This window comes from Euprymna scolopes, chromosome 18 (assembly GCF_053919585.1).
Source record: "Euprymna scolopes isolate OS-2025 chromosome 18, ASM5391958v1, whole genome shotgun sequence".
Lineage (NCBI taxonomy): Eukaryota > Metazoa > Mollusca > Cephalopoda > Sepiida > Sepiolidae > Euprymna > Euprymna scolopes.
Window position 1 is genome coordinate 100,300,202 of NC_136499.1, and position 25,959 is coordinate 100,326,160.

Below are 25,959 nucleotides of genomic sequence, written 5' to 3' on the forward strand. Positions count from 1 at the left end.
TTGATTCTTTGCTTCGCTTCTTTCCACATTCTCTCTACGTGGTTCGTTCTCGCCTTAGTTGTCGGGTCAACGAAATGTAGTTTGTGATTTATCGTTTTGTGCTCGTACCTGCAGTCAGATACGACAGTTGTCCCCGGCAAGATGTATTTCTTGAATAGTGGAAGGAGGGTTTCGGCATCCCTGCTCGATACGGTAGCCAGGAAACCCTCCTTCTCTGCGGGGTCGTATCCGCCAAAGATCCAGAGCGGTTGCGTGGCCCTCCCGACATTATGTTTTCTTCTGTTGAAAAAGGATTTATCCACCTCGACCGTATGCCCTGGCCCCCCGATCTGCCAAGGGTTCCGCAGAAAATACTCTGCACATATATCTCTTAGAAAGTTTTTCCAGTCTGTCAGGGTATGCGCCGAGTTAATGCCGCACTCTCGTTTTATATCTTTAACTGTCGCCATCTCGTGCGACCACAGATATATAAATTTTAATATTTGCGCAATGTCCAGTTTGGACCGGGAGAAAAACGTCCCTTCGCGCAACGCAGTCCACGTCCTGCATTTCGCATTTCCACATCTCCAGCCATAGCTTTTTCGCATTTTTTTTAACTGGCAAGGATGCTCACATATCCGGCAACTTTTAATTTTGCCGATAAGTTTTTGCTCTTGGCAGAATTGTATCACTTTTTCCACAGACTGTAGTTTGTCGTTTAGCTCGGATAAATTCATGTTTTAAATTGTTGTGGGTAAATTGCTTGAATAATAACTTCTCGTAACTTTGTCAACAAATTTGTTGAGTTTCGTGGGTCGTCCTTTTGTCTCCCTGTTTCTTTAGCCTCGTTTTCGTGTTTTGTTGACGGTGTAAGACTTACACCGTCAACAAGAAAACACCGGTGTATTGAATTTAAATATTGGTACTTGTGCATTGTGCACTTATGGATCCGTGCTGAAATAATTACGTTATCATTTTGAAATAGATGCTGCACTTCTATTTCTTGTTCTCTTTCGGTAGAGGAGAAATCCTTCACGACTGAGACAATTTTTATTTTTGTACCTTTTCTCCACGTTAAAAAACGACCCTGGTGTCTAACTCTGTCCCGTGGGGAGGCATAGTAAATAGGTACATTCTTAACATGGGGACGGGAGAGTGTTGTGTACCTATTCTGTACTTTCACCTAACAATTTAATAATAATAATAATAATAATAAAAAAAGACACCGTAAAACTTTAATTAAACTTGAATAGGGCCTATTTAAAAAAATAGCGCGGATCGGATCAATAAGTGCACTACGTACTGCAACTGCACTAGCACCCAAATATTGATGATATTTAGTTCCCTTCCACATCAAGAACTGTGACACCAGGATCGGAAAGTGGAGTCAGATGTCAGCGCCCCCAAGGAGGAACACTCTGACCTGCAAAAAGTGCCTGGACAGCCCCGTTGGCATTCCTCGTTAAGAGAACCACAAGAGATTAGCAATAAACTAACCCTTTCTGAAAGAGAGAAGGCAAGGCAGATGTTTACTTTTAGCGAAAAAAAAAAAAAAAAAATGGGCTGTAACATGTCTGGAGGGGACGTTAAAAAGCGATCACACCGGGGGGGGGGGACTTAATGTTAAACAATTACTTAAGTTAATAAGTTTATATTTTTAAACAATACAGAAATTTATTAAACAAACTTTTTAAATAACTATTTTATTTTTAAACAAAAAAAAAATGTATTTTTTACGACCTGCCCCAGCGTAGTATAAACACCCTCAACCATCCCATATTAAGAACAGCTTTCGTAATAAACACCTCCCAACCTCCCCATGTTAAGAATGGCTTTCGAGGTTGGGGGGAGGGTTTTTCTGAAAGCCGTTTTTAACATGTGAAAGTAAAAACTTACCAAAAAATTTAATAAATATTTTATTTATAAATAATGCAGAACTTTGAACTTTATTAAACAACATTAGGTATCTACACAGCTGTGTGTAAAACGTCATCATTGTACACTTTAACTGCAACGTCATCATTTCATGTCTGTGTCAAATTCTATGGATGGCCATTCACGTTATAATGGTTAATGGAAGTAACTAAGACTTACCTTTTGTAAAATAAATAGATTTTTATTAACGAACTACACAGACGAGAGTTAATGAAATAAAATGAATTTCAACATCTGTTTGCACTTATGTATCTAAAGATAATGTTGCTTACTGGCCTCCGTACTCTTTTGAAAAAAAAGGTGCAAAACATAAGGACCACCCTCTATCAATTTAAGTAATAAAATCAAAACGAATTTTTTTCAAGTCCGATTTTAGATTTGCAATTTTTATTATCTCAACAGTCTTATATTCTTTAATATGATTATATTTTTTTATTATTGGAAACCTGTGGAATTGTCTTCCGTTTTCCTGCTTTCCAGCTGACTACAATATGGTTGTCTTCAAGTCTAACGTAAACAAGTTCTTGATGAGCCGTTCCATATAAGTTAACAAATTTACCGAATTTTCATTACTAATGATTACTATATTTTCCAATTTCTACTGTACACTCTTTAACCCTTATCCTTGAGTGGCCTTTTGGCCTTGATAATGTGGCGATGCCTGTGTAAAAAAAAGAGAAAAAAAATCTGTTATAAAAAAAAAAAATCTGTTTAAATTTCACATCGTGTAGTATTTGAATTTAATATCATTTAAAGCTTTTTAAAAATAATTATTTTTTAGAATTCTGTTTTTTGTTGTAATTCAAATAATTATATTACCGAGAGAAAAAATATCAAGAAAAAGTGTTGGGTTTGTGTTACTATACACATAGATTCGAAAAAGTTGTCAAAAATCAAACATATAACAAATAAATGTTATCAAAGGCAAGATAAGTTAGTCTTCTACCTATTTGCAAAAGTTTTTAGTGGTTTTACTCACTTTAAAATGTGGAATCTTTTGAAAATCATACAGTGTTAATCGATATATTTTAAAAAGAAAAATGGTGGCACGCTGTTGAATACGGTAAGAATTTTTAAATAATTATACAAAATGCTGTTAGAAACTCACTCGATATATGTTACTGTGACATAGGCAGACATATATTCGATGGGTTTCTAACAGTGTTTTGTATAATTATTTAGTTTAAACTCATTTTCCTAAATTTACCATATTCAACAGCGAGCACGCCGGCATTTTTCTTTTTCAAATATATCAATAAACACTGTATGATTTTCGAAAGATTTCATGTTTTAAAGTGAGTAAAATAACAAACCTTTTGCATATAGGTAGAAAAGTAACTTATCTTGCTTTTGATAACATTTATTTGTTATATATTTGATTTTTGACCACTTTTCGAATCTATGTGTATTGTAATACAAACCCAAAGTGTTTATATATACACTAGCATTTCCGCCCAGCTTTGCTTGGGCCCTATGTACTGTTCATAACTTTATGTGCATATGTATATATTAAAAAGTGTGAATATTTACAGTAATGACTTTCTATATAATAGGCTTCCTTAACTACCATAGAAAAATGTTGGTAGAAACAGCAGACATCAATTTTTTTTTTAATTTTGACACCTTAACATTTATTGTTTTGGGCTCAAATTAAATTAAATTGTTTGACCCATGTCCGAGTAACCTACATCTAAAATTTTAAGTGTTTAGACCTAAAATTAGCAGAGGAGTTTTGTAGAGTCTGCAAAGGTCAACTTTGACTTCTTACCAGCCAAATTTTCGCCTAAAAACTGATTAAAAAGCTTGCTGCATGTCTGAATACACTTTATGTAAAATTTCGAATGCTTAGACCCAAAATTGGCTAGAGACTGTAAAGGTAAAATCTTTTGAACTTTGACCCTTGGAAGCTAAATTTTCAGCAAAAAGATGATTAAAAAGCTGGCTCTATGTCTGAATACACTTTATGTAAAATTTCAAATGTTTAGACCAAAAATTGGCTGAGTAATTTGGTAAAGACCGCAGAGGTCAATTTTTTTAAAACTTTGACCCCAATTATGACCCCTTAACATTTATTGTTTTAGGCTCAAATCTGATTATAAAGTTAGATCCATGTCCAAGTAACCTATTTCTAAAATTTCAAGTGTTTAGACCCAAAATTTACGGAGGAGTTTGGAAGAGTTTTCAAAGTTCAAATCGTTGAACTTTGACCTCTTGAGAGCCAAATTTCTGGCTGAAAACCGATTAAAAAAATGTTCCCAATTTCAATACTTCTTATGTCAAATCTCAAGTCTGCAGACTGAAAATTGACAGAATTATTTGGTAGGAAAATGTACACACACACACACACACACACACACACACACACACATTTTTACTTTTTTTTTTAATTATTTGATCTTTTCAACTTTAAAAAATGTTGAAATATTTATTGACCTACATTTATTTTGTTTAGTTTTCTTATTTCTATGCCTCGATGGGCTTGGTGGCACTGATATAGGATGTCTTCCCTCATGGAGTCTGGATTTAGTACTTGTTTGCTCTTGAACAGAATTATAGATTTGAAACCAAGTTCATCTTGAAAGGATCAATATGACTGAATCTTGCCACGTCTTTCACTATTTCGTTTTGAAGCATTTTTCCTCTTTTGAAATGAGAAGTTTTAGTATTGAGATGGTCTTTCCTCTTTTGAAATGAGAAGTTTTAGTATTGAGATGGTCTTTCCTCTTTTGAAATGAGAAGTTTTAGTATTGAGATGGTCTTTCCTCTTTTGAAATGAGAAGTTTTAGTATTGAGATGGTCTTTCCTCTTTTGAAATGAGAAGTTTTAGTATTGAGATGGTCTTTCCTCTTTTGAAATGAGAAGTTTTAGTATTGAGATGGTCTTTCCTCTTTTGAAATGAGAAGTTTTAGTATTGAGATGGTCTTTCCTCTTTTGAAATGAGAAGTTTTAGTATTGAGATGGTCTTTCCTCTTTTGAAATGAGAAGTTTTAGTATTGAGATGGTCTGATCCTCATCGAGTTCAGTGTTTTTTGCTATTTATTGTCTCATCTAGCTTAATTGGTTGTTTTTTGGGTTAGGCAATCAACTTAGAGTGTCGGCAGGGATCATTTCGCTACTTAGTATAGGTATCCCCGGATTTTCAATAGCATTCGATGTAGCTGGTGTAGTGCTAAATGCAATGGTTTTGCACATGTTGTAACCAGTGGCTTATGATCTGTGATGATGGAAAAAGCTTTTTCGTAGAGATAGATATCGTATCATTGAATACCATAAACAATTGCCAACATCTCTTGTTCGATGTTGCTTTATCTGGTTTGTGTATCAGTTAATGTTTTGGATCCAAATGCAATTAGTTTGTTATTTTGAATCAGTGCCACTCTTAGGCCCTTTAGTAAGGTATCCACCTTCAGTGATGTGGGTTTAGTCTGATCATAGTATGAAAGGCATGTGTTATAGGGCTAGGGCAACAGCATATTCTTTTCATTGTTTTGACTCTCGAGTGTATATCCATTGATATCTTATATGCTTTTATATAAAGTGATGTGGTTCTTGGTTGATTAACTGTGCCTAACTGTGTCGATATATACTCGAGAGTCAAAACAATGAAAAGAATATGCTGTTGTCATAGCCTTAGTCATCAGTAATCATTTCCTTGGGATGATCGTATCACTTTTGATGGTCATTGTCCCAAATCCATGGTGATTGGGGTTTAAGAAGACTGTGTAATGGGTAAGTCTTTTCAGTAAAGTTTGGAATGTATAGTGACAAGTAATTTAGCATACCTAGAAAACGTAGTTCCCCTTTTGTTTTATGGCTTTGGCATTTGCTTGACGTCGCACACCTTATCCAGGTTTGATTTAATTCCAGTAGACATGTATATGTTTCCAAAAAAGATATACTGGGCTGCTTTATGAAACACTTCTTGCTGTTGAATAAAAGGCTAATTTCAGCTGCTTGTGCCATGCAGTTATGTAAGATTTTGTCATGGTCCTCATTGTTTTGAACAAATACGGCTACATCGTCAGCTATGCTAGCTACATCATTTAGGCTTTGGCGCATTTTTGCTTGGAACATATCTTGTGAGACATTGAGACCAAACAGTAGATGCTTCCAGTCCAAATGGCATCCTGCAGGTTGTCAACAGTTGTGATTCTTCATCCAGATGGACTAACACGTGACCCACCTTCACATCAAGTTTACTGAGCACCTTGGCTTTTGCAAAGGATGGGTTTAGCTCGTCCATTGTCGGTATTTTGTGCAGACATCTTTTGAGGCTGGCATCGAGTTTCTGTAGGTCCATGCATATTCGAAGGGACCAATTTTCCTTTATGCTGTATGCCAAATTGGAGCACCAGCCTGTGTGTTTCTCAACTTTCCAGAGCACATCTTCTTCAAGGAACCTGTTAATATCCTCCTTCAATTTGTCTTTGAGGTGGATACTGCATTTGCATGGAGGGTCGATGAAAGGTTCTGCAGCCTCCTTTAGTAGGTGTTTGGTGGTCCCACTAAAATTTCCAATTCTATCCAACTGCTTGGGTATTGTGACGTAAGTTGGCTGATAGAAGTAGGTGTATTTAAACACTTATTAAAAGGTGTCCACAGTTATAGCTATTAGCTTTAGCCTTTTACATGTTGGAAGTCCTACGACTACAGATCCCAGTACTTCTACAACAAAAAATGTTGTATTTGTCCAATCTGAGTCCCTATACTGACATGGAAAGTTGATGATTCCAAGACATCGAATTCAGTCTCCTCCATGTTAGGTGAGTTTCATGTGTGGGCAGGGTCGCAGAATGCATGCATTCAATTTTTGCGCTCATGCAAATATTGAATGTGCAAGCTTGCATAAGCAAACATGGCGACTAGTGAAGATAGTGGGGATTACACTGAATGATAAATGTCCTAATATCATAAATACTACATGCCAGCGACAATTTTAAAAGTCATATTTATTTTTTTTTACATGGAGGTCACCACTTATCAAGGCCCGGAAGCCACTCGGGGATAAGGGTTATTGTGTGTACAGTAATCAATGGGGTAGTATCATAGTAATCGCTAGTATTGGAGATTTGATAAAGTGTCTTACTTAAGGGGGCGATTCATCAGGAATTTGTTTATGTTGGACTTGAAGACATCCAAGTTGTAGTCAGGTGGGAAACAGGAAAATGGAAGAGAGTTCCACAGGCGTGCAGTTCTAAGAAAGAAGCTTTGTTCATGGAATCTACGTTTTGATTTAAGCACAGATAAAGAGTGGGGAAAATTACTGACAGCTAGACGGGTGTTTTTTGCGAAAGATTGGCGAGGGGGAACCAGAAATTGGAGCTCAGATGAGCACTTGCCATGGAAATATCGATAAAACAAAGACAGGCTCACAACGTTTCTTCTGTGGGAGAGAGGTTGCAGGGAAGAGAAAAGGGCATCCCCCACTAAGCCACAAAGTTTATTCTGTACTCTGTCAGGGCAGGATAGGCTGTTTTTAGCAGCTCCAGCCCAGATGTGGCAGCAGTGACAGCAGTACTCCATCCTTGGACGTACTTGGCTTTTATACAGATAGAGAATTGCATCAATCGTGAGATATCTTTTGGAACGGTGGAAGGATCCCACCATTTTCCCAGCGACCCGGGCAACAGACTTGATGTACGTGTTCCATTTCAGATCAGGAGTAAAGGTCAAACCCAGAAGCTTGTCAAAAAGACAAGAGCCATCTATTTCAATTGATGCGAGATGGGGATCAGAGCGTTGATGATGTAAAGATAGGAGCTTGGTTTTAGATGCATTAAAAGTAACCCGTTACCTCTTCCCCCATTGTACCACATGCTCAAGATCAGGGGAGCTAGAATCAGAGAGAACTTTGTCATTCACAGCCTTTGACGTGTTGCCATAGATGCTCATATCATCAGCATAGATGTCAACGAATGATTTAAGTATGTGTTTTGGGAGATCATTGATGTAGATCAGGAAGAGAGTTGGGCCCAGGTTGGACCCCTGAGGAACTCCAGCATTAATAATCTGGGCCTCTGATTTCTGCCCATCAACCACTACTCTTATGAGCCTATCAGAGAGAAATGATTTAATAATTGAGAAAACATTTCCAGTTATACCGTAGCTGGAAATCTTGTGAAGTAGGCCTTTATGCCATACCTTATCGAAGGCCTTTGATATGTCAAGAGCAATTGTCCTAGAAAGGAAGCCTTTGTCGAGAGATTCACTAATCCTATGAAATATAACCATTAGCACATCTGCTGTAGATCTAGCAGAACGGAAACCATATTGTATGTCACTAAGAAGGTTATTTCTGCTGAGGTGGTTGACTACTTCTCTATTTAATAGGATTCCAGCAGCTTACTCATGACACACAGGAGACTTATTGGTCTGTACTGAGAGGGAGATGACTTATCACCAGAATTCTTAAATACAGGGCATATTGATGTGGTTTTCCAGGGTTTTGGGGAGCACATCTCCTTAAGACAACACTTAAACTGTTTTGTAAGTATGGGAGCAAGTTCTGGTTGAAGCTTTTTCAACACTATAATTGGAATGCCGTCTGGGCCAGTTGCTTTACTGGAATCAAGATTCTTGATTAGCTTGGTGACATCACGCACAGATATTTGTATGTTACATAGCGTGTGGGGGAAATATAGGGAGTTGATGACCTTCGTCGCATAAGGTAGAATTAGCTGCAAAGTTCTTGGCAAATAGTTTGGTTTTGTCTGATGCTGACGAGATGACCTCAGGTCTATTGATGATGGTTGGGATAGAACACACGCTTTTGTTCAGGATCCTGTTTGCCATTTGCCAAAACTGGTGGGAACCAAGCCGCTGCTCAGCTATTTGGATTTAATGGACTGAGCATATAGCTCTTTTGCATTTTTTTATTACTCTTTTACAGTGGTTGCTGGCAGCCCTGAAAGCAGCTTTAGTCTCGATACATCTATTACGTTGGTAGCTACGGAAAAAGTGATTTCTGTGCACAATGGCAGCAGCATATTCTGGGGAGAACCATGGCTGACTGTTAGGTTTTTTGTTGGAATTTTTTGGATGGTATGAATTGGTCTATGCCTACAATTAACCATTCGATCAGATCTGATACTATAGAGGACACATCCTTTTTAAACATGGAATGCAGAGGTAGATCAGATACGAATGTATGGAAGCTATCTCAGTCAGCCATAGAGTATTGATATACAGTACGGTGGAGAAGTACGTCAGAAGACTTATTACATTTCTTAACTGATACAATGGAATGGTCAGAGGATCCCAGAGGAGATAGAACGGAACATGAACATAGCGATTTTAATAGTAAATTACATCCATGTAAATGCTGATTTTGGCGCGTCTACACTATTAGGACAAAATTTTGTAGTCGATAAATGGAGTTTTCAAATAAAAACAATGGTTTCTACTGATTTTTTTTGTCAAAATAGCTTCCAAATTATGCAGTCGAAATTACCTGAATATTAATGAATTATTTTAAAAAAACTTTAATCGTGTTAGCAGGTAAAAATTGCGGCCATCTTGTTTAAATCAAAACGGAAAATTACCTCTCCTTTTAACTCCCCTGCATCTTACGATCGTTTTCATCAAATTCTATTTTGTATTTTCTTTAATAATTTTCTACCTTATCGATTTTCGTAAATTTTAGATATAATCATGTTAAAAATATGAGGAATACGTAGATACCTTTGTTTTGATGTGAAATTCAGTATTACGATTTCCAACATTTCGTCCTACTAGTGTAGAAGCGCCCTGATTTGGATCTCGATAGTTCGAATTGACTTGTATCTCTCTTATTTATAAATCATAGCCGATCAAAATGAATTTAGGAAAACTCGTCCCCGGAAAACTCGTCTCCGGAAAACTCGACCTCGGAAAACTCGTCCCCTTTTGCTAGGTAGGAAAACTGGTCCCTTATTGAATAAATATCGTTTGAAAACACATTTTATGACCGTTCTTGAAGAAAATATTGTCTTTAAAAGAGAATACATATCCCATAATATTTTTTTTAAATATTTTTACTTGTTTACTGCTGTTTTAAAATTAAATTAATTTTTCTAAGTTTTCGTTTTCTACCTAGCTTTGAAAGTTTTTGGTCTTTCAACTTATTTTAAAAAGTTTATTTAGTTTAAAAAAAAAAAAAAAAAAAAAAAAAAAAAGTAATGTCGAGTGTTACTTATGAACAAAAAATGACCGACATAAGAGGATCACGTCTTAGGAGGCTAATTGCTCAAAAATAGAAAATTAAAGAAAATATTAAGGTAGATATAATTTTAAAATTAAAAGCCCCCCACCCACCTCCAAAACAAAATAAATCGGTAATCGTGAAGAAAGAGAGAGCCTGTTTCCTCCGTTCGACTATAGGTGGCGTTACTGTCTGTCCACCCAGTTACGGAAGTACAAAATGTATATAATGCCACCTTTGAAATAAAAATAAATGTTTTTGTTATATTTTAATTTTATACATGTTTCTTTTTTTTTTTTTGTGCAAACATATTTAAGTTTTATTTTTTTGCAAACATATTTAAGTTTTATTTTTCCAAACATTTACGTTTTGATGCTTGTTTATTTTTAAACATTTACGTTTTTTTTTTTTTGCAAGCATAAACTAAATGTTTTTGCTATATTTTTCTTTTAAACATATTTATGGGTACAACCGTTTTTCCGCGAGTATTTTTTACGCTCTTATGATAATAATAAAAAAAATCAACGTTTTTTCTTTTATCTTTTTTATGGACCCCCTCTTTTTTTTCTTAATTTTTCTGCACTTATTTTACCTTTTCCGCAAGTATATATATATATATATATTTGAAAAAGGATATTGTAAAACCTGAATCTTACTTGAAACTACTATTAAAAAATAGCGCGGTACCAATAAGTGCATAAGCAAACTTTTCAAAAAGAAAAATATTTCAAAAATATTTAGTTTATGCTTGCAAAAAAAAAAAAACGTAAATGTTTTAAAATAAACAAGCAACAACACGTAAATGTTTGGAAAAATAAAACTTAAATATGCTTGCAAAAACAAACAACAAAAAAACGTAAATATGTTTGAAAAAACAAAAAACAAAACTTAAATATGTTTGCACCCCCCACCCCAAAAAAATCAAACCATGTTTAAAATTAAAATATAACAAAAACATTTATTTTTATTTCAAGGGTGGCATTATATACATTTTGTGCTTCCGTAACTGGGTGGACAGACAGTAACGCCACCTATAGTCAAACGGAGGAAACAGGCTCTCTCTTTCTTCACGATTACCAATAAATCTTTATATTTTTAGGTAATAATGCAAATGCACATCCATAATATTTTAAAAAATATTTTTACATGTTTATTGTTTTAAAAAAATTAAATTGATTTTTCTAGGTTTTCGTTTTCTACCTAGCTTTGTAAGTTTTTGGTGTTTAAACTTATTTTAAAGAGTTTATTTAATTAAAAAGAAATAACAAGTAATGTCAGACTCGACATTACTTAGTAAATAATTTTTAACAAAAAATGTCCGAAAATTAAAGAAAATACTGAGGTAGATATAGTTTTAAAGCGAGTCTCACCCACCTACAAAAGAAAATAAATTTGTATATTTTTAAGTACACAGCACAAGTGCCCCCGAAATGACTTTTAAACGATACCCTCCCCTCCCGATGTTAAGAATGGCTTTCAAAATAATAATTATTATTTCAGCGTGGTACGAAAATTACATAAGACCGTGTTTTCTTTGGTACTGGTCGCGGTAAGAGTTCCCTGCCGAACACCCTCCAAAAACAATGATGCCTCCCGTTTCTCGCGCAGCCGCCAAGGACATGTTTTAGTTGCCATAGTAACAACACTTTTTATCGACATTGTTTTACTGTTTAAAGACATTACTACACATTTATTAATAATATCTCACTTTTAATCACTTTTATCGACTTTTTAAAACTTTTTTTTTACTCTTTTTAAATGACAACGCTAATGTTTATGAATATTGAAATAAAACATTACTACACATTTATTAATATCTTTTTTTTTCTTTACTGTTTATGTGTCAATTTTATCGACTTTTTCTTTTCTTATATTGAAATAGAAGACATTACTACACATTTATTAATATCTTTTTTTTTTTTTTTTTACTGTTTGTGTCACTTTTATCGACTTTTTCTTTTATGAAACTTATCGGCGTTTCTTGAAATTTACTTACCACAAAACTTGTCGGCGGTTCTTGAAATTTACTTACCACAAAATGATGATAGAATAATAAATTTACTTACGTTTAATCAATGTTATTTTCTTTTTTAAATAGCATTTTCTTTTTAAATGACGACGTTTTTACTGTTTATGAACATTAAACTTTAAGCTTAGAAATACGATTTAAAATATAGCGCGGATCATAAGTGCACTAGCACCCATTTTCTTATTAATAAATGTTTAGTAATTATTTTTCTTTTAATATTCATAAACAGTAAAAACGTCGTCATTTAAAAAGAAAATGCTATTTAAAAAAGAAAATAACATTGATTAAACGTAAGTAAATTTATTATTCTATCATCATTTTGTGGTAAGTAAATTTCAAGAACCGCCGACAAGTTTTGTGGTAAGTAAATTTCAAGAACCGCCGATAAGTTTCATAAAAGAAGATAAAAGTGACACAAACAGTAAAACAGTAAAAAAAAAAAAAAAGATATTATTAATAAATGTGTAGTAATGTCTTTTATTTCAATATTCAATATAAGAAAAGAAAAAGTCGATAAAATTGACACATAAACAGTAAAGAAAAAAAAAGATATTAATAAATGTGTAGTAATGTTTTATTTCAATATTCATAAACATTAGCGTTGTCATTTAAAAAGAGTAAAAAAAAAAAAGTTTTAAAAAGTCGATAAAAGTGATTAAAAGTGAGATATTATTAATAAATGTGTAGTAATGTCTTTAAACAGTAAAACAATGTCGATAAAAAGTGTTGTTACTATGGCAACTAAAACATGTCCTTGGCGGCTGCGCGAGAAACGGGAGACATCATTGTTTTTGGAGGGTGTTCGGCAGGGAACTCTTACCGCGACCAGTACCTTTTCTTTTTTTGAAATGGCACAAAAAGTGTTAACACTAGAGTATTTTTTTAATAAATATTTGGTTTCGTTTTTCGTATCTTGACTCCGTGAGCAAGTTTATTTTTTTTAAGCAAGGGTTAAAAATATTATGGGGGTGCATGCATAGTCTCTTTTAAAAACAATATCTCCTTCAAGAACGATAATAAAATGTGTTTTCAATCGATATTATTTCAATAAGGGACCAGTTTTCTTACCGAGTAAAAAGGGGGGGTACGAGTTTTCCGGGTCCGGGTTTTTTGGAGACGAGTTTTCCCGGGACGAGTTTTCCGGGCACCTTCGAAATAATAACGTTGGTGCCGGGAAAACTCGTCCCGGGAAAACTCGTCTCGGGAAAACTCGTCTCGGGAAAACTCGTCTCGGGAAAACTCGTCCCCTTTCGCTAGGTAGGAAAACTGGCCCCGTATTGAATAAATATCGATTGAAAACACATTTTATGATCGTTCTTGAAGGAGATATTGTTTTTTAAAATAAACTATACCCCCCCCCCATAATATTTTTTCAAAATATTTTTACTTGTTTAATGTTTTTTTTGTGTTTTTAATAAAAACGTTTATGTTCATAAACGAGACCGCATATTTTTTTTTATATTAATATAAAAAGAATTTACTTATATACTGTTGTTTATAAAAGGGTAAAATCGATTTTTCTACCTCGCCGACTATGTTGTTTATTTAATTTATTTGGAATCGTTTATTTGGTAAAGAAAAAAAAAAACAGAAAACAAACAAAAAACATGTCGAGTGTTACGGAAGAACGAGAAATAATGCCCGGCCCGGTATATCACATCTTAGGGGGTCTTGATAATCGCTAAAAAATAGAAAATTAAAGAAATTACTGAGGGAGATTTGGTTTTAAAAAGAAAATGATAAATTTTAATATTTTTTAAAATATAATTTAGAGAGAGAGGGGGGATTCCGGGAAAACTCGTCTCGGGAAAACTCGTCTCCGGAAAACTCGTCTCCGGAAAACTCGTCTCCGGAAAACTCGTCTCCGGAAAACTCGTCCCCTTTCGCTAGATAGGAAAACTGGTCCCTTATTGAATAAATATCGATTGAAAACACATTTTATGATCATTCTTGAAGGAGATATTGCTTTTTAAAATAGACTATAGCCCCCACCTAATATTTTTAAAAAATATTTTTACTTGTTTAATTTTTTTTTTTTTTTTAAATACAATCGATTTTCTAAGTGTCCGTTTTCTACCTAACTGGCTAAGTTCTTAGTGGTTTCACTTATATTAAAGCGTTTATTATGTTCATACAAAGTTAATTACAAATTTTTTTTTGTTCTTATTTTAACGATGTTTTTTGGAGTCATAAAAACAATAATTAAAAACAAAACCAAAAAATTTAAAAATAGGCAGCGATTCGATTTTTCGTTGCTTTTTGTTTTGGTTTTTTAATTATGATATTTTTTTTGTTGTTATGTTTTTGTTTTCTCTCATACAAAATGCACTTGTTGCGGGGAGGCCAGAAGGTGGTTAGCCAACTGACCGTGCAACTAAATATATATCAGACACAAGTACAAGGAAGAAAACAATAGGACAAAGAAGAATGACAAACTCGGGTGGTTTAGTTTAAAGACGAAGATTAGCCTTTTATTTAAGCAAACGAAAGGGTGGCAAATGCGAATTTTCTCACTGGGCGACGTACGTTGGTCCGGGATCCGTCGCCGGTGTATTCTGTCAGGGGGATGCTTGTCGGTTCGCCGTAAGCTGGAATGACGTCGGAGGAATCGGCGTGGTAACTGATGCGGGTGATTGGTTGACTTGGGTCCGACTGGGATAGTACTGATACGTTAGCCTCAGGTTATGAGAGGTACGGACGAACGAATTAGCAACACTGAGGGTTCAGTGTTCATCAAGTACGGACGGGCGCTCGGATCGCACTGTCACTGAGAAAGATGTCAGTGTATGAGAGGTACGGACGAACGAATTGGCAACACTGAGGGTTCAGTGTTCATCAGGTACGGACAGACGCTCGGATCGGACTGACACTGAGGGAGGAGTCAGTGTATGAAAGGTACAGACGAACGAATTAGCAACGGACGGACGCTCGGATTGGACTGACACTGAGGGAGGAGTCAGTGTATGAAAGGTACGGACGAACGAATTGGTAACACTGAGGGTTCAGTGTTCATCAAGTACGGACGGGCGCTCGGATCACACTGTCACTGAGAAAGATGTCAGTGTATGAGAGGTACGGACGAACGAATTGGCAACACTGAGGGTTCAGTGTTCATCAGGTACGGACAGACGCTCGGATCGGACTGACACTGAGGGAGGAGTCAGTGTATGAAAGGTACAGACGACATGGAGGACGGAGTCGTGGTGATGATGTGGACTTCTACGGCGTGGAGACCGGAGCCACGGTAGTGGTGGTGGACTTCTACGGCGTGGAGACCGGAGCCACTGTAGTGGTGGTGGACTTCTACGGCGTGGAGACCGGAGCCACTGTAGTGGTGGTGGACTTCTATGGTGTGGAGACCGGAGCCACTTTAGTGGTGGTGGACTTCTACGGTGTGGAGACCGGAGCCACTGTAGTGGTGGTGGACTGGACTGCTACAGTGGTGAGACTGGAGTCACAGTGATTGCGCGAGCGTCGAACGATTAGGGAACCGTGAGCAAGTGCAGAGCTTTGCCGAGATTATATATTTTATTGCTTAGTAAAAAATCTTGAAAATACAATTAACAAAAAATTTCTTAAACAACAAAATTAGGCACAAGGCCCTACAAGAAGTTTGGGAGGGGAAGGGTTCAGGGTCTTTGTGACTAAAGTGATTAAAAAGGTAATGAATGTAGACTTTGGAGTCTTACTCTTGACTGGCAACATTTACCAAAATACCTCATTCACTCTATGGATCTTAAACTAACTAATAAATCCCCAGCGTTTAAGAATGAAAACCATATTTACAATTGATGAACAGTTGTCTGTGTGTTTGTGTATGCCTTTTTTTTTTTTTTTTTTTTTTAAAGTGTGTGTGTGCATGTGTGAGAAAATAAAGTTCAATTTCATTAGAAATAAAAAGTTTTTGAATTAAGAGAAAGGTTGTTCGTGGAGTGGGGAAAAAACTAAAAAGTGTTCGTATGAAAAACAAACAATAAGTCCTACTGAGTTGTTAGTGAGACCCCCCTGTACTAATCTAGGTGACTAGACCCCCCACTGTTTTCCGGGGAACCGAAAACAAGCAGGGCATCCCTAATTGGGGATTGGGGAAAATATCTTAATGGCAGTGGGAGAAGACAAAGCAACGGGTGGAGGAGGGTTGGAAGGTGACCTCTGAGTAGGGGAGTGACCGGGGATGTTGAAAAAACAGGGATGTGGCACAAAGGGGATGGGCAGACTCAGAGGTTCTCTAGTACCAAAAAATAAAATCAGGAACAGGATCTCATTTATACCACCAGTCAAGAGTCTTCTTAAGTTTTTCTTAGCTAGAACCTAAGCGGGATGGGTTCCGAAGGCCCCAGCACCGCCCGTGCCATGCCTAAGGAGGGAACACGTATTGAAACTTGACTCCTCGACGGATGCACAAACTAGTGCTGTGCACCCACCTCTTGTCGAAATCCGCTCTAGGCAACCTCCTCCAATCGCATCTGATCTTTACCTTAAGCAGATGTTTAAAGTAAACGATCAGATCACGATCCGGAACAGATGTCCCTTCGTGGACCAACTTGAGGCGCGTGATCCAAATCACCATGCGCGCTACTGCCAGGATCGCCAGGATAACCATTCTTTCCTCCCTGGGGAACGGCGGCTCCATGTTGTACACAAAAAACCCTTCGTCGAGATCGAGCGGACATTCGGCATCGATGCGAGCCGCTACCCCCTCGACGTACTCCAATAAGGGCTGGATCCGGCTGCAACTAAAAAACGCGTGCCCGATCGTTTCGGGCTCGCGTTCGTCACAGCGCGGACAGAAGCCACTTGCATTTTCTTTATACCGGCGGAGTACGTCGAGAAGGGGCAGCGCGTTACGGACCAGTCGCCAGGTGAGGGAAAATTCCGAGTTGTTCAGAATCTCCCGTCCCGGCGCCCAACTCCAATGAGAGCGGACAACCTCCATCGACCATCCCATCCGCCTACAAAGTGGATCCTTCGCGGTCCCCTCCACTAGCTCCCGATATAGTTTCTTTCTTGGCTGATCGAGGACACTGGTCCCCGGCAAAGCTCTAAGAGCGGTCCGGCATTCGGAGAAGAACTTAGACTCCCCCCTCGGCCTACGACGACCTTCTACCGAGGAGTTGGATTTGAGATTGGGAAACGCGTTCTCAACCACAGGGACCCAAGGAGCGTCTTCTTCAAGCGAACGACCCAAGAAAGCCAATCTCTCGGCATTTCTATGACACAAGAGACTGGGCTGACCCAGGCCTCCCTCGCTCAGCCTCTGGACACAGACCTCTCTGCAGACATAATGCTTACCCTCCTTCCACAATAGTGAATCGAGGCGCCCTTGTAAGTGGGTTAGTCGTTCTGCAGGGAGAGGAAGTACAGACAATCGGTAAAGGATGAGCGGAAAGACGTATGTAGCGCACGCCTCCGCCCGACCCTTCAAGGACAATTTCCTTCCAATCCAAGTCTTCACCGACGATTTGACCTTGCCATATACTTCCGACCAATTCTTTTCCAGCTGAAGTCCCGGTCCAAACCAGATACCGAGAATACGGACCGGTCCATCGGTCCAGCTGAAAATACCTGGAAGCGAGTTTACCCCGGTCCAGGCCCCCAACCGCAGGCCGACAGACTTGCTGCGGTTGAACATGGCCCCTGTAACTTCTTCGTATCGAGCGAGCGCCTCGACCACCGCTTGAACGTCCGTGTGGCAAGACACGAACACGGTGACGTCATCAGCGAACGCGGAAACCCTGGCTCGTGTGCCTCCAGGGAGGGCTATTCCGCGCAGGACTGGTGTAGCCGCCTCGTCCCTTAACTTGCGAAGGAGGGGTTCCAACGCCAGGACGTACAACAGAGGCGACAGCGGACAGCCCTGACGCACCGACCGAGAGACAGCGAACGACTCCGACAGCTTACAGTTGATCTGCACCGCTACCGTCGGCCTATCATACAGGACAAAGATCCACTTGCGGAAGTCCGGATTAAATCCGGCGGCCTCTAATACAGCTCCCAGGAACCGATGGTCGACCCTATCGAATGCCTTGGATTGATCTAGACTGATCAGCGCGGCTTCGGCGTCGTCTTCTGTCCCCTCTATGATCGAGCGTATCAAATGCAAATTGTCTTGAATCGATCTCCCCTTCACAGCATAAGTCTGGTCCGGTTTGATCAAGTCAGTGATGACAACCTGCAAACGATTCGCAAGAATCTTTGCCAAAATCTTTAACTCTGTGTTTAGCAGAGTCAAGGGCCTAAAATCTTCGAAATTTTCCACCCCACCATGCCGTTGACCTTTCCTCAGCAATGTGATCACTCCCTTGGTCACCTGTCCAGGGATGGAACCCTGAGCAAACCAATGGTTGAACATATCCTTCAGAATAGGGACCAACATGGGCGACAGCCTCAGGTAGAACTCGTAGGGTAAACCATCAAGCCCCGGGGATTTGTTGTAGCCGACCTGCTTCAACGCAGTAATGACCTCATGTTCAGTAACAAGACCATCACAGCTAGCTGCCCGAGCCGCCGTGAGGCGGGGCGAGTCAGCCAAATAGCTGCCAAACTCATTGACCCTGAGTCCGGGTAGTTGGGTGAAGCGCTCCAATAGATGCTCCCGAAACCCCTCACAGATCTCCCGAGTCGAAGCTAGGGCGTGTCCTTCCAGGTTATGTACTTTACGAATGTACCCGTCCGAACCGCGCCTTAGAGCAGCCTTACGCTCAACAGCGTCAACATTCACAGCCTCGTTGGAAACTTTCATTAATCTGGCCCTAACTACTTGACCTTCATACCGCTCGCTAGCCAAGCGGCTGAGGTCTTGTTTAGCTAGTGCTGCCTCTAGGGGATCCCCCCTCTCCACCGCCCGGGTCAGCTTATCCTCTAAGCGCTTCTTTGCCTTAGCCTTATCTAACGCGAGGCGTTGGCTGTATTGGACAGAGAAGCGCCTAATTTTGGCCTTAAGACTAACCCACCACTTACTCCCTGTAACCGCCCCCACTAAAGCCCGCTGAATTAATTCTGTAACCTTCAACCGGTAGTCCTCCAACTCCAACAAGGTGCTGTTGAGCTTCCAGTATCCGGCTAGTTTAGGCCTAGCACTTAAGTTCAAACGGGCCATGACGAGTTTATGGTCCGAGTGTCCTAACAAGTGGAACGTGGGGCACGATAGAAAGTCTACGTCACCTCTTCTAACTAACATCCGATCCAAGTAAGTACTCGGATGGGAAGGCGTTCCAGGATGCCACGTCCACATCTCCCGCCCCGGATGGTCCAGACGGAATCTGTCGACGAGATCGCACGAGGCCATCAGGTCGAACAGAGTGCTGTCACACCGCACCGACCCACTAGTCCCCCCGACCTAATCTATTTGGGGATCAAGGATTGCATTCCAATCACCCATTAGCACTAACCGTTCCGGATCCACTAAGAAGCCCTCCAACCGTCGAAAAAAGGATGCCCTCTCTACAGCAGAATTGGGAGCATAAACCGCGACAATCCGAAACACACTACTATTAACGGCAACATCAACAACAACTAGCCGCCCGTCCTCGCCTGCGTGAACAACATTCACCGACGCTGACTGGGTGCGACTCACTAGCAAGGAGATTCCACGACTATTAGTATTGCCATATGCTGAGTAAACATCGTAATCGTTCACCAGCACCTGACAATCCTCGTCACAAATAAAGTGGGTCTCCTGGATAGCGGCGATATCTACCTTAAGGGACACCAAGTCTCTCACAACGCGCGAGGCCCTGCTTCGACACCTGATGCCCCTCACATTCAATGTAGCCAAGTTCAAAGCCATGTTCACTTACCTTATTCAGTGTCACAGACGGGTCTGAAATCCTTGGCAGTGAGGACGTGGCAGGCCTGGCCGAGGCTGCCGGTAAGTAAATCTGCTGAGGGTACTCCGTCCTTGGCCACACCTCCCACGTCCAGGGGGAAGGTTAGTTTGAGTGCCCTGTAGAATGAGGGGTGTATATACACAGGGACTCTGCCCTCACACTTAAAGAAAAAGTTTTTCAGTGAAGGATGGTCCCTGTCCACCAGCTGCTGGCCCGGGATCGCATCCTTCGCTGCTTTTATCATGGCCCAGAGGGCTTGTGTCCTAGCGTCCTTGTTGATCCTCACAAAGGTGGTCAACATCGGCGCGTCCTTGAATTTTGTTGGGTCCGCTACGCTGTCGCCATCAACGTATGCGAGACCCTTCAGCTTGTTATAATGGACCTTTTGCTGTCCTTTGAGGTCCGGTGTTGTGTGGTGCGGGTCTAGCTCGCATATTCTACCCCCTGGCAGGAATGGTAGTTTTTTAGTTCGTTCCATGCGAACTGGCCTTGTTGGGGAAGGGGGGCTTTTAGGTTGGGGGTGAGGGGAGGGGGGTGGAGTGGGGGTAGTTGTCACAGTTTCTTCCTGGGGTGGTTTATCACAGGATGGGGGTGGTGAAAGGTCTCTTGGGGCTTTGGGGAGATCTGGGGAGGGGGGTAGTTGCTCGGGCTGCTGAGGTAGTGGGGTGGCAGGTGGCTTAACTTGCGGGACTGCTGAGGTGTCTTTATCAGTAGGAGTTGGGGGGTCGGCTCGTGTCTTCCTGCTCTTCCTCCTTCTGGCCCTCCTGATTTCTGTGGCACTCAGTTTGGTTGGAGCTGCCGTTGCCTCCTCTTTCTCAGACAATACCTCCTCCTCAGACTCTTGTAATTTCCTCTTGTTTGAGGAGGGGGGTGCCTGTGTCTCCATGGCCTCTTGTTTTTCGGGTTGGTCTCTGGTCACCGTCTGTGGGGATGACTGTTGGGGGGTCTTCCCTTTTTTGGTGACCGTAACCCAGCCCGCAAGTGCTTCTGGGAGGCTTGTGGTCGGGGCAGGAGCGGAGGCTTTGACTGGTGCTGCTACTCCTACTTTTCCAGTTGTCCTGGGCGGGTTTCTGGTCTTCTTGGGGCAGTCTTTAGCCATGTGCCCCTGTTGTTGGCATTGCCAGCAGTGGGGCTTTCTCCCTTCCACTATTAGGGAGAGGGTCCAGTCCCCGAACTTCAGCGTCGCCGGGATTCCAAAGAAGCCGGCCTTGTCCAGGACCATCTGGATCTTGTAGTCCCCGGTCATTATGTTCTTTTGACCGCGGACTGGAGTTACCTCCTCGACGTCCCCGTACTGGCTGAGGATGGCTTCCAGTTGGTCTGCTTCCATGTAACAGGGGACGTTCAAGGCGGAGACGTTTGTCCTTCTCCTGTTCAGGTACACCGGCTGCAGCTTGATGTTCCTGCTCTGGTGTACGGTCCTGGACAGTTTGTCGGCGGCTTCTGGCGTGGGGAGCAGCACATCCCACTGTGCGTAGCTCCGTCTGCAGACGTAACTGGCTGGGATGTTCTGCTCCAGCAGGAGTTTCAACATGGTGTCTTTGTTGACCCCCGTCAGACCCCTCGTCTTTGTGTCTGACGTGATGAAGGAGAGGACTCTTTTCTCCAAGCCTTCGACCTGACCCGGGAGGGGTTTGATTGTGTTCCCCTCCGTATAGTCTTTGTACTTGGAGTCAAAGAGCTTCTTGTAGTCCTCGCCGAAAATATTCAGAGGGCTGCTAGATACCGGGGGCGGGCAAGAAGTTGTTTCTATTTCTAAACAACAGTTAATATTAATTCCCGGATGTGTTCTTTACGAACAGTCGATGCTGAAGGATTTCGTTGTTTGTATTTCACGAAGTTTTTCCAGGAAATTAAAGTTTGTTGTTTTTGTTTTTGTTGTAGAAAAGATGTTTTTTTTTAAATTTCTTTTCTACAACGGGGCCCTGAAATCACGTGACAGCCGCCGACATTACTGCTACTGCTGATTTTGGCGAAGGCCGTCAATTGCTTGTCGTCTGTTGCGCTGTTGTTGTTGTTGTTGTTTACTTGCTACTGCTGATTTCGGCGGAGTCTATTAATTGCTGGTCGTTTGTAATGCTGTCGTTGTTGTTGTTGTTGTTTACTTGCTACTGCTGATTTCGGCGGAGTCTATTAATTGCTGGTCGTTTGTAATGCTGTCGTTGTTGTTGTTGTTGTTTACTTGCTACTGCTGATTTCGGCGGAGTCTATTAATTGCTGGTCGTTTGTAATGCTGTCGTTGTTGTTGTTGTTGTTTACTTGCTACTGCTGATTTCGGCGGAGTCTATTAATTGCTGGTCGTTTGTAATGCTGTCGTTGTTGTTGTTGTTGTTTACTTGCTACTGCTGATTTCGGCGGAGTCTATTAATTGCTGGTCGTTTGTAATGCTGTCGTTGTTGTTGTTGTTGTTTACTTGCTACTGCTGATTTCGGCGGAGTCTATTAATTGCTGGTCGTTTGTAATGCTGTCGTTGTTGTTGTTGTTGTTTACTTGCTACTGCTGATTTCGGCGGAGTCTATTAATTGCTGGTCGTCTGTAATGCTGTCGTTGTTGTTGTTGTTAGCGGCCAAGCCGCGACAAGGCCCCCTCCCTGGATAATTGATCGTTATCAATTAAAGTAAATGTACGATTTGTATTTTTCTGGGAAAGTGACCTTCCTTCCTACACGGGTTTTTCTTGGTGGAATGGTGTGTGCTTCACGATCCGCTGCTGGCTCTGGTGGAGCAGGTTGTACCCGGATGCTTTCTGGTGCAGATGGGGGATCTCTATGGATTGAGCTGCGTTCAGGCTCGTGTATGGATTTCTCTAGTCGAGCAGGTTTTACTCTATCGATCGAGACGGTGTCTGTTCGATTTCCTCGCTCGATGGTGAGGTGCTTGTCCGAGCGTTTCTGGACTCTAAAGGGACCCTGGTATGTCGGTGTCAGGGGCTTCTTGACCGCGTCATTACGGATGAAAATAAATTCGCAATCCCGGAGCTGTTGTGGAACGTGGGTGTTTGGTGTGGGTTGCCTTGGCGGTGAGTACTTTAACTGGGCCATTTTATGGCGTAGTTCTTGGGTGAAGGAGTTTGTAGCAGTGAGGTCAAGCTTCGTATCATCGAAAAATTGACCGGGCAAGGAGAGTGGTGTGCCAAATACTATTTCCGCTGGTGAACATTCCAAATCCTCTTTGAGGGAGTTCCGGATAGATAGGAGTATTAGGGGGAGTTCATCTACCCAGTTGTTAGTGGGGTGTTTCGTAGATAGAGAAACTTTGAGTGTTCGATGAAATCGTTCGACGAGACCGTTGGCGCATGGATGATAGGCGGTGGTTTTTATATGTTTAACGCCGAGCATCTGCGTAAATCCCTGGAAAAGTGAGGATTGGAACTGCGCACCTCGGTCTGTGGTAATAATACCGGGTACGCCGAAGATGGCTATCCATTCTCGCAGTACTGTCTTTGCTACGGTGTTAGCAGAGGTGTCACTGATGGGTACTGCTACTGGCCACCTGGAGAATCGGTCGACTATGGTGAGGAGGTATTGAAAGTCCTGGCACATCGGGAGGGGTCCGACGATGTCGACATGAATATGGCTTAATCGTGCGTCAGGGTTGTTGAATGTGCCTGGTGGAGATTTCGTGTGTCGTTGGACCTTGCATTTCTGACACTCAAGGCAAGTCGCTACCCAGTTCCGGACATCGAAGTTTTTGTTAGGCCAGACGAAACGGTCAGCGATAAGTTTAACGGTTGCCCGTTTGCTGGGGTGTGATAATCCATGAAAGTGGTCGAAGATTTGTTTCCTCAGTGCCGGTGGTACGTAGGGCCTGGGATTGCTCAACTTTGTGTCGCAGTACAAGGTCTTACTGCTGAACGGTGCCGGAAATTCCTTTAGTTGCAGAGATGTGTTTTCTAAGGCCTCAGGGAGGGTTGTGTCGGATTCCTGAGCTGTCGCTATCATCTCTTGGCTGAGTGGGCCGTCTTCAATAGAGTTGACGTCAGAGCGGGACAGGGCGTCGGCAACAGCATTGTCTCTTCCTTTCACGTATTGGATATCGGACGTGAACTGCGAAATGTAGTCCAAATGCCTGATTTCGCGTGTCGAATACTTGTCAGAGTTGTTTGACAGGGAGGTTGTTAACGGTTTGTGATCTGTAAGAACCGTGAAATGTCTTCCTTCCAATAGGTGCCAGAAGTGTTTGATGGCAAGGTATATTGCCAGGAGTTCTTTTGAGAAGGTGCTGTACCTCGACTGTGCCGACGATAATTTAGCTGAGAAGAATGCGATTGGACTTCGCTGATTATCGATTTCTTGTTCTACCACGGCCCCGACTCCAGTGTCTGAAGCGTCTGTCGTGAGGAATATCCGCGTTCGGACGTCCTGGTCAAGGTGTGCTAATTTCGTGAAGTTAGCCAGTGATGCTTTTGCTGTGTGGAAGGACTTCAGCTGGTCGCCTTCCAGAGAGATGGGTTTGTTTTTTCTCTGTATGATATTCGTCAGAGGGGTGAGGAGACTTGAGCATCCTGGGATGAATCTTCGGTAAAAATTTATCATTCCCAGGAAACGTCGCAGCTGTTTGATTGATGTGGGTACCGGAAAATTCTGGATAGCTTCTACTTTCTCTGGCAGAGGGGTGATTCCACGAGCGTCGGTGTGATGGCCTAAAAAGTCAATGTGTTGTGCTCCGAATTCACATTTGTCTGGGTTGATCCGGAGGCCGTAATGTGCTAGGCGGCGGAACACTTCATCCAGATGTTTCTCGTGTAGGTCAGCATCTCTGCTAGCCACCAGGATGTCGTCAATGTAAGCATAGACGTAAGGTAGTCCACGCAAGACTTCGTCTATGAGTCTCTGAAATGTTTGGGCTGCGTTGCGTAATCCGAAAGGCATTTTGGTAAACTCAAAGAGTCCAAAGGGAGTTGTCACTGCTGTCTTTGGGATGTCCTCTGGGGCCACTGGGACCTGATAGTAGGCCTTAGTCAGGTCTATTTTCGAAAAAATTCTGGCTCCCTGTAGGCCGGCGGCGAAGTCATGGATGTGAGGAACGGGGTACCGGTCGGGGACCGTGGATGAATTTAGTTTCCGATAGTCCACGCATATACGGAACTCGCCATTCGGTTTGGGTACCAGGTGCAGTGGTGAAGCATATGGGCTGTCCGATGGGCGGATGGTGTTGTCCGCCAACATCTCTTCAAATGCTTTCTTGGCGTAAGCTAGTTTGTGTGGAGGTAGTCTTCTGGGTCGGGAAAATGCTGGTTTTCCGGTCGTCTTAATGTGGTGTTGCGTCTGGTGTTCCCCTGCATCGGTAGATTTAATGGGCTGAGTTAGGTCCTTGTACCGGTGCAGGATGGTTGCGTACCGTGGATCGTGTTGTGTTGCCACGCTGATTCCCGTCGTGTTGAGGCTTGAAGGGGTTCCTATGATTTTTATCGAGGTCACGCCGTCAGACAGGGTCCTTGTCCTCATGTGGACGGACAGGTTGTAGTGGGCCAAGAAATCGGCACCGAGTAATGGTGTTTTCACATCGGCCAATGTAAATGACCATTTGAAGTCCCGCCTGAGGTTGATGTTGAGGGTGAGTTCCTTGTTGCCGAAGGTTTGTATGGTTGATCCATTTGCTGCTCGAAGTTGAAAGGAGGTGGGTTTCAGGGTGGGTCTGTTGGTGGGTGGTATAACACTGATAGCGGCGCCGGTGTCCACTAAGAATTTGAGACCGTTATTACAGTCCCACACATAGAAAAGACGACTGTGTGGATGTGTCCCGACAGGAGTAGTCATCGCTGTCTGTCGGTTTATTCGTTTCCCTGGGCCTTATTGTAATTGCAAGGAGGTTGGCATTTTTGGGCCCGGTCACCGAAGGATTGGTGGTACCAACATGTGCCTGGGAGGTTCCTTCGTCCTCGGCTTGGGGAGCGGGTACGGCTTCGGTTCCGGGTGTGGGGTATTGGGCTACGTTGTCTCTGGCGTAGGGAGAGTTTGAGCTCTCTCAGCTCTGCTCGCAGTCGAGTAAGTTCGTCTTCCAATCGTC

At 41.6% G+C, this 25,959-nt stretch overlaps 1 protein-coding gene across 1 annotated transcript; it reads right to left on the minus strand.

Moving 5' to 3' along the window:
• Positions 1–5,953: 5,953 nt before the first annotated feature.
• LOC145297888 (uncharacterized) lies at positions 5,954–25,709 on the minus strand. Its single transcript, XM_080144218.1, has 3 exons — positions 25,117–25,709; positions 11,464–11,467; positions 5,954–6,469 (listed from the first exon to the last, which is right to left on the minus strand). The coding sequence occupies exons 1-3, from the start codon at positions 25,707–25,709 to the stop codon at positions 5,954–5,956; spliced, it is 1,113 nt and encodes a 370-aa protein (XP_080000344.1).
• Between the last annotated feature and the right edge of the window lie 250 nt (positions 25,710–25,959).

Bases quoted from the DNA above. Each gene is read 5' to 3' on its own strand.
- LOC145297888 (XM_080144218.1), bottom strand. From the start codon at position 25,709: ATGACTACTCCTGTCGGGACACATCCACACAGTCGTCTTTTCTATGTG.